A 12667-nucleotide genomic window follows, 5' to 3' on the forward strand; every position below is an offset into this window, starting at 1 on the left:
AGCACCCTGCCCATCATGCAATCAGTCTGGTGTGACCTGGAAGAGAGAAAAAAAAAAAACATGTCGTGGAAATCCTGATAACGCTCAGACAATGATTTTAAACGTGATTTAATTCGGTGTAAAAAGTGGCAGATGTTATCATGTGGCACTCGATGTCAAATGGTCATTCATTTCTGAAATTGCTTCGGATATCTGCATGTAAAAGAGTTTATTTGGTCTGGTTAGGACTGAAAGGAAACGCATTACACAGTCACCAGGCTGCCTCGAATAGATGAAAGGCATTTTAGCCCGAAGTATTTAAGCCCAGCCTGGTTCCATTTGGTTTGCGTCCTTTTTTAATTACTGCGCATTACATGCTGCAGAGGGTTTTGGGTCCGAGCACTACAGATTTGGAATATATTAGACTGACGACATAATAATACACTGACACCAAGCAGAGCAGCCTGGTTTATGCTAGGCACATAATTATGTACACCCATAAGATCCGCTAAAACCAGAACATCCTTTCAGGTTTAGGTTTCCAGGCCAACTGTAAAATATTCTTTAATGACTTAAAACTTCCACACCTTTGTCTTGACTGTTGTCCTGAGCTATATCCCAAATAATAATAATAAACAGTTTCTGGTCTTAAAATCCAGTAAGCTGGAATACAAAACTGAACTTTCAGCAGGTTTAAAGGTGGCATCCGAGATCTTGTCATGTGTGGAGGGTTCTGGGCAAGGCATATTTCCAGATGTAAAGACGTTTAATTACAGGATATAAAGATCAAATGATGACAAAGATAACAGAACTGAAACCAGAACAGTGATGCGCTGACTTCAAATGATCATAAGACAACAGCAGATGTGAGACACCTCGCTGTCTGGTCCAAGGACTATTTATACACTCATGCCTCAACAAGCTGCAGCTGCAACAATCTGAACATGCATTCTGGGAAAATAACATCCCAGCCAAAGTCCCAACGCAAAACCTGAAACAAAGGGCGCAAGGTGCATACCAGGAGTTTGAATCTTAGGCCATGTCCAGACTTAAAAAAAATAATAAAATCTGCCATAATCACCTTTGGTCCACACGCAAACACAGCTTTGGTCATTGAAAACGGATATTTCTTTTCAAACGTAGGTTGTGTGGATGGAATTGTTTTTAAAAAACCCCGCTACGTGTGGACATGGCCTTAATCTTTGCATTTGAGTTGGTAATATGCTGCAGTTCCTCCATAATCCTACAGGTGGAGCACTCCAAACTACTCACACACTGGCAGGCAGCACAACATTAGGCTATTATTTAGAGTATTAAGTTATTTAAGAATTGTAACAAAATATAAATAAATAAATAAATAAATAAATAGATAAGAAAATCAGTATATTGATAAAATCATGATACTTATAGAATCACAATACAGATCAAATGGGCTACTAGGTATCATGATAATATCATATCGGGTGGCCCCTGGTGATTTCCATCCCTATCAATAATAGTCCATAAATATGACATTTGAGATGCAACAATAGGTTATAGGTAGGAGGTAAACGAGAAATCGAGGTATTTTTAACCCCTAATGTGACACATATAAAAAAATTCTTTAGGGCTGTCTGAATGCATAAATCTGATGTTTTTCAGATCCAATCCAAGCAAATTCAGTTTGTGATCCTAGATCAGATACATATCTGTGACACGGTCCCAACATTTTCTTTCTGAGCATACAGTATGTAGAGTGCGGATCTGATCAGTCAGCACAAGCAGCGGTCACAACATTGCTAGCAACAGCTACCAAAAACGCTAAAGTGCGGCATCTGGCTTGCTTCCTTTTTCTTTGGACTTCAATAAATACAGCAAAACCCGAGCATATTTTTTGCTAACATTGTATGCATTGCTTGAAATGAATGAATGGTCGCGCAAACTCTGGACGTGCTTTAACCCCGATTGTGCGAGCAAAGACCTATCGGTGTGCTCATGCATGACATTTTAGAGGACAGACACGTCCAGGGTGGGTTAATTTTCCTTTAAAAGACAAAATGGCTCATAAAAGCATTTTCTCATTTGGTGCGTTAATTGTTTCAACCTTTAACTATTTAAAATCAGTATTTTTTTTTTAGCTTTTAATTGATATAAATAGCTATCTTTGTTCTAAAGGTAATATAATACTTAACCTGAAATCAGGAGCTTGTTGAATAGCAGGATTTTTAATTAGACACTCTCTCTCTTTCTCTCTCTCTTAGAGCTCTTTCATTTCAGCTGCAGCTTTTTCTCTCTCTTTTTCCATCTAGCTGAATCCTCTCTTTATTTCAATACCTCCAGCTCTTGATTACACTCGCACAGAAACCCACATCACTTTCACTTGTTTTTGCCATGAAGTGTTTTGCCCTGTATGTGAGAGTCACGAGATGAAGATGAGCCGGTTCTGCCGTAAGGGTAGAGGAGAGGACAGGAGACGATAGGAAGGTTGTGTTCCAAGTAAATGGACATGTATTCAAGCAAACATCTTCTCCTCTGGAGAGCTGCTCTCTTATTGCTGGCTGCACTACATCTCATCTGGAGTTAAGTGCCGTTCCTGTTGTTGTTGATGATTTTTTCTTTTTTTTTTCACCCAATTTAAAAACCATGCCACACTCGTGTGCCACAGGTCTTCAAAAAGACTTTTCATGCCTTTTTGTCTATTTGCAGTACTGTTTCATTTCATTTCTTATTTCTGGTTTACAGCTTTTTCAACACTTTTTACCTTCACATTATTGTCATAACCTCCACTGCTGCTTTGAACTCGACACATTTAAAAAGCCTTATGCGCTGAAGTTACATGTTGGTTACTTTTTAATACATGATAACATTTAAAATTCCTGGACAAGAAGGATTATATGGTAGCCAGGAGTTCGAGAAAGATGCTGTGTCCTCCTGCCTTATTCCTAGGGTGAATATAGTCATCATTCTCCATTGTGTTAAGGTGTCTGTCACTGCGGGGTTCTTCGATGAATATCTCCATTCATCGCCTGTTTAAAGCACGAGGGTGCAGCCGAGTACTCAAGATATCACAGCCATGCTGATATTCAGTACAAGAGCTTTTATACAACAGCTCCACAAACACCATTTATTATCAACAGGTTATGATTTGTTTGTTTGTTCAACCAGTTATTTTGCTGAACCAACACATATCCGTCTGCAACTGGTGGAACTAACTAACCATGACTCTTGGAGCTGGTGACTGGCAGTTAGTGCAATTGATAGGGGTCTTACCGGTATTATGTTACAGGGTTACATTTACTGTACATTTCAGCATTTGGCAGACACACTTATCCAGAGTGACTTACATTTTTATTGCATTATACAGTACATCTGACCAGTTGAGAGTTAAGGGCCTTGACCAAGGGCCCAACAGGGACAACTAAATGTGGGTGGGGTGTGAACCTGGCACCTTCCAAAGCATACTCCACTGCCTTAACCATGGTGCTATCCCTGCCATGTGGTTATTGATTGGAAGGTCCGGAGGGTCAAGTCCCAGCACCGGCAAGTTTCTACTGTTAAGCCCTTGATCAAGGCCCTTAACCCGTCAGGGGTGCTGTATCCTGGCTTACCCTGCGCACTGACCCCAGCTTCCTAACTGGAATATGTGAAAAAAAATCATTTTATTGTACTGTAAGGTAAACGTGACAGATAATTGAATAATAATAATTATTATTATTATGTAGGGTTTACAATCAATTGTTTAACACACCAAGTAGTTCTTGCTGAAAGTGCTTCTGTGTCTGGTTTTAAACGTGGGTTTTGGCAGGCAGTTGCTCTCTCCTCAGTACTTCAGACCTACAGACCTACTCTCACCATCGCTGCAACCCACAATTAGTGTCATTAACAATTGAATGTAATGAAACATCCCAGTGCTGTTACGATCCATTATCACCACTCATGGAATACCTCTCACCCAGTCACATTATGTCAAATCTAACTGTTGTATAATATCCATTTAGGAACCCATTTAGGAACCCCTGTAGTCCAGCCAATGACCGCGGAGGCCAATGGTGGCCACTGTGTTTATTCCCATTTGTAGATCCATGGTAGGACCTTTGGTCAACATTCACACACTATGAGCAATTTGGAAACTCCAATTAGCCTAATCTCCATGTATTTGGACTGCAGGAAGAAACCCTCCAATCACGGGGTGAACATGCCAACAAACCCTAAGTGGGAATCAAACCCAGGACCTGGAGGCGGAAGACAACAGTGCTAACCACTAAGCCAATGTGTCGCTGTTGTATAATATAAACTACTGTATAACACTGGCCACCAAGTAGATCTTTAGAAATGTAATTAACAGGCCAGAGTTGAATGAAAAATATCCACCAAGTGACATCAGGAGCCTCACTGTGTGCCGTTCATCTCCATGAGCTGGGGCATCTCATCACTGTCGTTCCAAAACACTGGAATTTACCAACTTAAGTTGAAACATCGAGGTATAATTTCGAGAATCCGCTGAGCTGTTTGCTTTTGAAGCCATAACTGGAGGAAGGGAGACTAATTCACTTTACCACCTGTCTTCACCGACTATACAGTTATGAAGCTCTTCCTCATGTGTTTCAGCGCACACTCACGGCTCTCCTATCCTTCACCTCACGTCGCCTTTAATTAGCGCGCGCACATCCTCCGTTCCTCTTTCACGCCCTGGAGGATTTTCTGCGAGACACATTTGGGTCTCTGGGCCATTCTTTCATGTCATATTTTATTTAAAGACCCTTATCCTTTCAGCATTTTAATGCATTATTTCAGGAGCACTGAGAGATAACATGTAGCACTCGGTGGTCATCAAGAATAAAAAAAACCTGCATTAAAAAAAAAAAACATTGAAGGGAAAGTGCCAGTGGAATAGTAGGAGATTTATGGCTTGTTGCATTGGAAAATATTTCTGAGGCACATAGGAATCCATTTCTATCCAGCATGAGCCTAGACGTTGAAGATCCTAAACACAGTGTGTTAAAACAAATACAAAAATTAGACTTTGATTTCATCAACATGGACAGCTGAGGCTGGATAACTAGATAATACTGTACAACGTCTTCCCACAAATGATCCAAATCACACCCCGACGCTTGACGTCCCAACATGATGCTTTTCACTGTAAGGAGCAACTCACATGTATCTTTCCGCTTTTTCCACGGACGTCCCCCAGTGTTGTTTACGACTGTATACGGCGTCTAACATCTAAAACTGAAAATAGTGACTCTTGATGTCGTTCGGTGTTTTTCAAATCTCACGCCATGTTTGAAGATTTTAATCAAAGCCTTGTGACTTCCTGCTCTTGTTTTTTTTTTTTGGTGTCAGACAAATCAAAGCCGCGTTGATTTGTCATGTTATGAAGCGATCCAGAGCGCGGCGCGATACCGCACGCGGCGCTAACACAGATTTTCCCTGACAAGAACGTGAATCGGGCTCTCGCGAGTGCCAAACAAACTAGGCCACTGCCACTCATGCACGTCTCACTCAGGCTCTCCTGAAGATGGAGAGCAGCAGCTGTCAGGGGTGATCCCACTCCGTTTACAGTCATAATTTGAAAGACAAACGCATCCCCTGTAGAAATCATGGATGACTCGAGTTTGGCTTTAATAATAACAACATCAAACGGCTCGTATGTGATTGAGCAAGAAAAAAAAAAAACAGGATCTTCCTCAAGGCAAAGCAGGATGCCACTGAAACGAACACACACACACACACACACACACACACACACACACATGAGTTAGAGGGGAAGCTGCTTGTTAGCTGTGCACCAAATCATCAGAGACTCCAGAGCTGATGAGGGACGCCATGCTGACCTAGTTAGCGCCAGTCATACATCACATTAACTCGTTCTTTCATGGAACTCAATAAGCCGTCGCTGCCTCGGCGCTGATGAAAATTACATTACAGAGACTCCATGCTGCTGTCTGACATCCAGTCGTCTTAATACACATGAATATTTCACAGCACTATCCCACACGTGCACAAACCATTTCTAGGTGATCGCAGGCGGCTTTACACGCTTCAGCAGCTCCCCCCTCTTTAAGACATCTTCTGAAGGACATGAATTTATTTATCGAGTCTTTCCAGGAATGTATTTACAAAAAATATATATTCACTGGTTGAGCATGTTTCGCCCAAATGTTCACTCGTAAAATGTCATTGTTGGAAGAAATTACAACATGTGAAACAGCTAATAATTACTGCTGTTTCATGTTTGGAAAGTGTATTGTTCGGACCCAGAATAACGAAGACTACTACTGAATACACTGAAACTCTACAAGGATTCATTTAAATGACTGATTCACTCATGAATCATAAAAGAAATTCAGAGACATATTAATGAGCGAGCTGAATGAGACAAGAGTGAATTATGGACATGAGCAAAATGATCCACTGATTCAAACGCAGATGGGATGATTGGGGGGGGGGCAGGGGTAGCTCAGTGGTTAAGACATTGGACTACGGTTCAGAAGATCCCAGGTTTAAACCCCACCAAGTTGCCACTGTTGGGCCCCTGAGCAAGGCCCTTAACCCTCAACTGCTCAGACGTGTAATGAGATAAAAAAAAAATAATTTAAGTCGCTCTGGATAAGAGCGTCTGCCAAATGCCTAAATGTAAATGAATGAAAAGGGGTGTGAGTCATAGGCATGACCAAAAAAAAAAAAAAAAAACCGATTCAGTGATTCAATACTGATGAGTTGAATGAGACAGGATGGATTGATGGACATGACCAAAATGATTTACTCATTCAAACACTGTTGAGTTGAATGAGAGAGTGAATCTTGGACAATGAAGTAAATCCTGAACACATGCAAAATTAAAACACTGATAAGCTAAATAGAAGTTAATCTTGACAGTCTAGTCAAGGGACCATGGAGGCCAATGGTGACCGTTGTATTTATTCCTATCTTGTATCACGATGGTAAAACCTCTGCTCAAGATTTACATGCACATACACACACTGCGGGTAATTTGGAAACCAATTAACCTAATCTGTACATCTTTGGACTGTGGCAGGAAACCGGAAAACCCGGAGTAAACCCACCAAACATGGGGAGAACATGCAAACTCCATGCACACTGACCCTATGCAGGAATCAAACCTAGGAACTGGAGATGCAAGGCAACAATGCTAAACCCTAATCCACCATGCCATCATTCACACCAACACAGAATATATCTAAAAAAAACCCAGACAAACATAAGGCTTAATGTTTAATTCATTCACCTTAACGATTCCTTTAAAAAGACAAATAACATCATGAACATTCACCTTCAAAAGTATTGGAACACGTCCATTTATTTATTTTTTTGCCATACAATGAAGACATTTGGGTTTGAGATCAAAAGCTGAATGTGAGATTCAACTTTTATTTCCAGATATTTACATCTCAATGTGTTAAATGATTTAGATAATGGCACGTCTCCTCTCCAAGAGGTGAAAGTCTGCTCAGCTGGGTTAAGTACTGGTGATTGACCTGCCTAGTCTAAAAAGCTTTCTTTACTATTTTTGCCCTGATGAAAAACATGATGAAGTCCTTTTGTTTTGTTGGCAGAGTGTCTTTAGGTCATTGTCTTCTTGTATGATGAAGCTCTTCATAATTACATTGGATGCAGTCCTCAAAATGCTTCTCTAGACTTTTGAATTCATTATGCTACTACCATCATCAATAACGATTAGTGAGAATTTTTCAGAAGCATCCATGCAAGCCCAAACCGAGACACACCTCCACTTTGCTTGAATGATGAGCTTGTATGTTTGATCATTGACAGATCATTTATTTCACTTTGGCGTTCCAACACTTTGGTGCATGATCATTCTGGTTCAACCATTAAGTTTCCTTCCTGTAGTTTACCTCTTGTAATGTGGCCTGTATATTTCTACTCTTGACATTTTTTAAATGGTGGATTGTGGTACCTGCAGCCCTGCCCTCTGGAGGTGGCCGGTGATGTCACTGTCTGTCACATGGATTCTTTCATCACCTTTTGTTGTTTTCCTTGGTTGACATCTGGTTGTTATTGGGTTCTTTTCATCTTTTTTAGCACGTTCCAAAGTTGTTGTATTGACTACGCCCAAAATGGCCAGCCTCATAGACAGATCTCAGGTTTTCGTGTTTCGTGTTTCTTTAAAATAAGTAAATAAATAAATCCCATGTTAAGGGGCAAAACACAGCAACCCAACCAAGAGTAGACGTTCAGAGCTATCAACTGTTTAAGCACCTAGCAAATAAAAGATACCATGTAATATGTTGTTTAGCAGATTTAGGCCTTGCCCATGTAATACTTTTAAAACACATTATTAAAGTTAATGCAGTTTTTCAAGTCGCAAATAAACCAGCATATTATTTCATTCAATTCCCACTTCAACTTCCATCATCTTTTACAACGTTCCATTATTATTTTTTTAGCCGTGGGCAAAAATGTGGACTTTTAACAGTTTAATACCAGAATCAATTATCGATGAATTGAATCATTTGGAATCGTAATAAAGGTTCGGTTTTGGATTTACAGGAAAACACAAACTAGCATCATCGTAGATGCCCCCATTATATGATAGCACCGATTCATAATGTTCTTTTCTGTTTTTCTGTTTGTCCCCAGTGCCTACAGGAAGGTTCCGCCATGCCGTCTGAGTCAGAGCTCGGCTTCCTCTACGTGACAAGGTGCGAGCCACTAGACCTGAACTAAAGAGCTAAAGGGAATTCATTTATTAATTTATTTATTTTAAAAGAAGAGTTTGTTCTCCGAGGCTGAGAAGAGTGGACGACTAGAACGAGAGCAGCATGCAGGACAGAGCGTAGCCAGCTAGGAGAAGAATCCATGCAGGACAAGAAGAGGAAGCAGGAGTCAGGAGGATGTCGACAGAGGAAGAATCACAAGCAAGCATCAAAGCCAGCGTGAAACAGGAGTCCAGGAGGAAAGGTCAGAGATGGGATTGGTTTGGAGTAAAGAACGGCTTACATTATTTAGCACTTTTATGTAGATTTTGACATGATGGAAAACAAAAACATAAACAAAAAAACCTGCAAATCACCTGAGCACCAGCTAAGCAGAAACATTCATGGAGGTCATATATTGGACCAACAAGGGCTAATACATAAAAGAGGTCACATATTTTAGTTTAGGCTTGAAACATAGCTGTGGGTGAGGAGGTGGTGAGTGGTTAGGGTTTATCCTAAAGGTGTTCAATTAGGGTTGCGATCAAGATTCTCTAGTTCTTACACTTCCACTCCATACAGTTCCTGAGCTAGTTCAGAGCCATCTTTAAAAAGATCAAATTCTCAGCTTGAATGCTGTCTAGTAATGAAGCCATGGTAAATTTCTTGCAAAGCCATGTTGACGTTTGTCATTGTTGTTGTACATGCAACTAGCATTTTTTGGGCCGCTAGCATTGCTGGGGAGGTAGATACCTGCATGCTGTATGCAGAGACGTAATGACATACTGTAACCCTAGCTCATGGAAAAAACAGCGTTAGTTCTTAGGAGGTTTGCTCTTGAACCAGCTCTGACACGACACTAGCATCAGACATGAAATAGGACCTGGTCCACTTTGGTGGGAAAGAGGTATGTCTTTATGGAGCTCACTTTGTGTCATGTTGGAAGAGGTTTGGGCCTCTTAGTTCCAGTGAACAAATCTTGGAGCACACAATTGTGCAAATTCTTTTCTAACTTTTTCAGTTTAGGTAAGAAACACGTGTGCGGCTGTGATGGTCAGGTGTTGACACTTTTGGTAGTATGTTGTGATATGTGAAAAATAGTGGGTTAACGATGCGTACTATGACATTACCTTATGACATCATTCATTATTGGATGAAGCCTCAGGAATATGAGGTCCACCACAGTTCTGTGCTGATAATGTGTGTGTATGTATCCTAATTCTGCCCGCTACTGTGCGATAAGGGTTGAAAAAACATGCACTATGGAAATGAATTAGCCTGTATCATTGCGAACACACAGGTACAGGATATGGAAAAAAAAAAAGGAGACTCAGGTAGCTGGTTTAGATATTATCTTGTGCAGGCCACAGTGGATTCGTAGACCATACATGTCTGATTAACCAGATATAAGAAGAGAAAAAGTCTGAGAAGTACTTTAAACAGGTTCTTTGTGTGCATGTGTGTGATTCAGGTACTCTTTCTCTCCCCGTTTGCTGAGTCACCGGGCCGTAACAGGATTGAACGGGAATTGAATTGACTCAGATAAAGAGAGAGAGAAAGATAGAGGATGGCCGTCTCACTTCAATCACTCACGCTCCTCGAGTCCGCTGTACTCTGTAATGAATAACAGCATTTCAGCGAGCAGTAAATCTGCAGAGAGATGCTTCCCCGTGTCCCGGCTCCACCGGGGCGGTTTTTACGGCCGCTGTCTGCTTTCTGCGCTGGCCGTAGGGATAACCATCGATCTGTGGAAAGCTATTACTCATGCAGGTGCTCGGCTTTTCACAGCGAAAGCTGAAGCAGTGAAGAGAGCATGAAGATCATGGTAATCAGCACTGCTACAGGGACCAGAGATCTGTATGACTTTCTGAAGAGCTCTTCACACCTGATATGGAATCTTTTTTCGCTGTACTGAGGTTCCCCGCAGGGTTCGGTGGAAGAGGTGATAAAAAGGACAGTCAGTAAACCGAAAGCAAAGGCTGAAGCTCTTAATAAAAGAAGTTCCAGTTACATAAAATCCTTTATTAAGGTTTGAGTGCTGAATGGGTGGCGAGATAAGGGACAATGAGGGAGGCGCTGTATGAATACTCTCTGCCAATTACGATCCTCTTTAGCCTTCCCTCACTGAGTGTGATGCAAGAGCTAGCTGGATTAAGCTGACTTCAGCTTCGTGGATAAGTAATGATAAAAGCAACTGGCATGAATGAAAGTTAATCTCAGAGAAATCAAACATTTCCAACAGAAAGTAGTGTGTGTTTAATAATCATCAGACAGATAATAGGGCTGGCAGATACATAGTAATACATAGACATTCATTTTTCATAGTAAGACTGAAAAATACATAGGCCACACCTCCTACACTGAGGCTGACAGATATAGAGGCCACGCCTCCTACACTGAGGCTAACTGATACATAGACCACGCCTCCTACACTGAGGCTGACAGATAAACAGGCCATGCATTCTACACTGAGACTGACATATGCATAGGCCACGCCTCCTTCAAGGAAGCTGGCAGATACATAGGCCACACCTCCTACATTAATGCTGACAGATACATATGCCTCACTTCCTACACTGAGGCTGACAGATATAGAGGCCACGCCTACTTCACTGAGGCTTACATATGCATAGTTCACACCTCCTACACTAAGATTGACAGATACATAAGTCACACCTCTTACACTGAAGCTGACAGATTCATAGGCCACACCTCCTACACTAAGATTGACAAATACATAGACCACACCTCCTACACTGAGGCTGACAGATTCATAGGTCACACCTCCTACACTAAGATTGGCAGATACATAGGCCACACCTCCTACACTAAGATTGACAGATACATAGACCACACCTCCTACACTAAGATTGACAGATTCATAGGCCACACCTCCTACACTAAGATTGACAGATTCAAAGGCCACACCTCCTACACTAAGATTGACAGATACATAGGCCACACCTCCTAAACTAAGATTGACAGATTCATAGGCCACACCTCCTACACTAAGATTGACAGATACATAGGCCACACCTCCTGCATTGAGGCTGACAGATTCATAGGCCACACCTCCTAAACTAAGATTGACAGATTCATAGGCCACACCTCCTACACTAAGATTGACAGATACATAGGCCACACCTCCTGCATTGAGGCTGACAGATTCATAGGCCACACCTCCTACACTAAGATTGAAAGATACATAGGCCACACCTCCTACACTAAGATTGACAGATTCATAGGCCACACCTCCTATACTAAGATTAAAAGATACATAGGCCACACCTCCTACACTAAGATTGACAGATTCATAGGCCACACCTCCTACACTAAGATTAACAGATTCATAGGCCACACCTCCTACACTAAGATTAACAGATACATAGGCCACACCTCCTGCATTGAGGCTGACAGATTCATAGGCCACACCTCCTACACTACGATTGGCAGATTTATAGGCCACACCTCCTACACTGAGGCTGACAGATACATAGGCCACGCCCTTTAAAAACTAAGGCCGACAGATGCATAGACCACGCCTCCTACACTGAATCATAGAGGGAAAGCAGCGACCCTAACCTCTGCACTATCTACCGTAGATACTAACATGTTGAGATGTTGAGATGTAACGCTTGTGCATGGTTCGCCATCCCCAAGCTGTGCACTGAGCAGCCAGTGTGTACCTGTGTGTGTTGTTCTCTCTGCCCACTATAGGAAATGCCTCTCATCCGTGAATGCCTTCCATCTCCATAGCAACTGTTGCTCTCTGACAGGAACCTATAAAAAAGATGACTCAGACTCACTCAGACTTAACACACAAACACATTCGGCACCAGAAACACGACATGATAATAAACAACAGGTTGTTGAATCCCCCTAAATAATAATTTCTTCTTCTCCATCGTGCCGGAGTAAGTAGGGATCGATACGTGTTTCAAAGTAAGTAGCTTTTCTGTTCATGAATAAACATAAGCAGGAACTGTAAACACATGGAGGAGCCAGATGGCTGACACAGATGTAGTTTT

General features: G+C 41.6%; 1 protein-coding gene across 1 annotated transcript in view; it reads left to right on the forward strand.

The window, feature by feature from the left end:
* LOC128516082 (uncharacterized) overlaps positions 1–12667 on the forward strand; it is a 57904-nt gene that overhangs the window by 10058 nt on the left and 35179 nt on the right. Inside the window, exon 2 of the mRNA XM_053490414.1 lies at positions 8584–8904. Within this exon, the coding sequence (XP_053346389.1) occupies positions 8838–8904 (67 nt within the window). The 5' untranslated portion in view covers positions 8584–8837. The remainder of the gene's footprint in view (positions 1–8583; positions 8905–12667) is intronic.

Source organism: Clarias gariepinus, chromosome 1 (genome assembly GCF_024256425.1).
Source record: "Clarias gariepinus isolate MV-2021 ecotype Netherlands chromosome 1, CGAR_prim_01v2, whole genome shotgun sequence".
NCBI lineage: Eukaryota > Metazoa > Chordata > Actinopteri > Siluriformes > Clariidae > Clarias > Clarias gariepinus.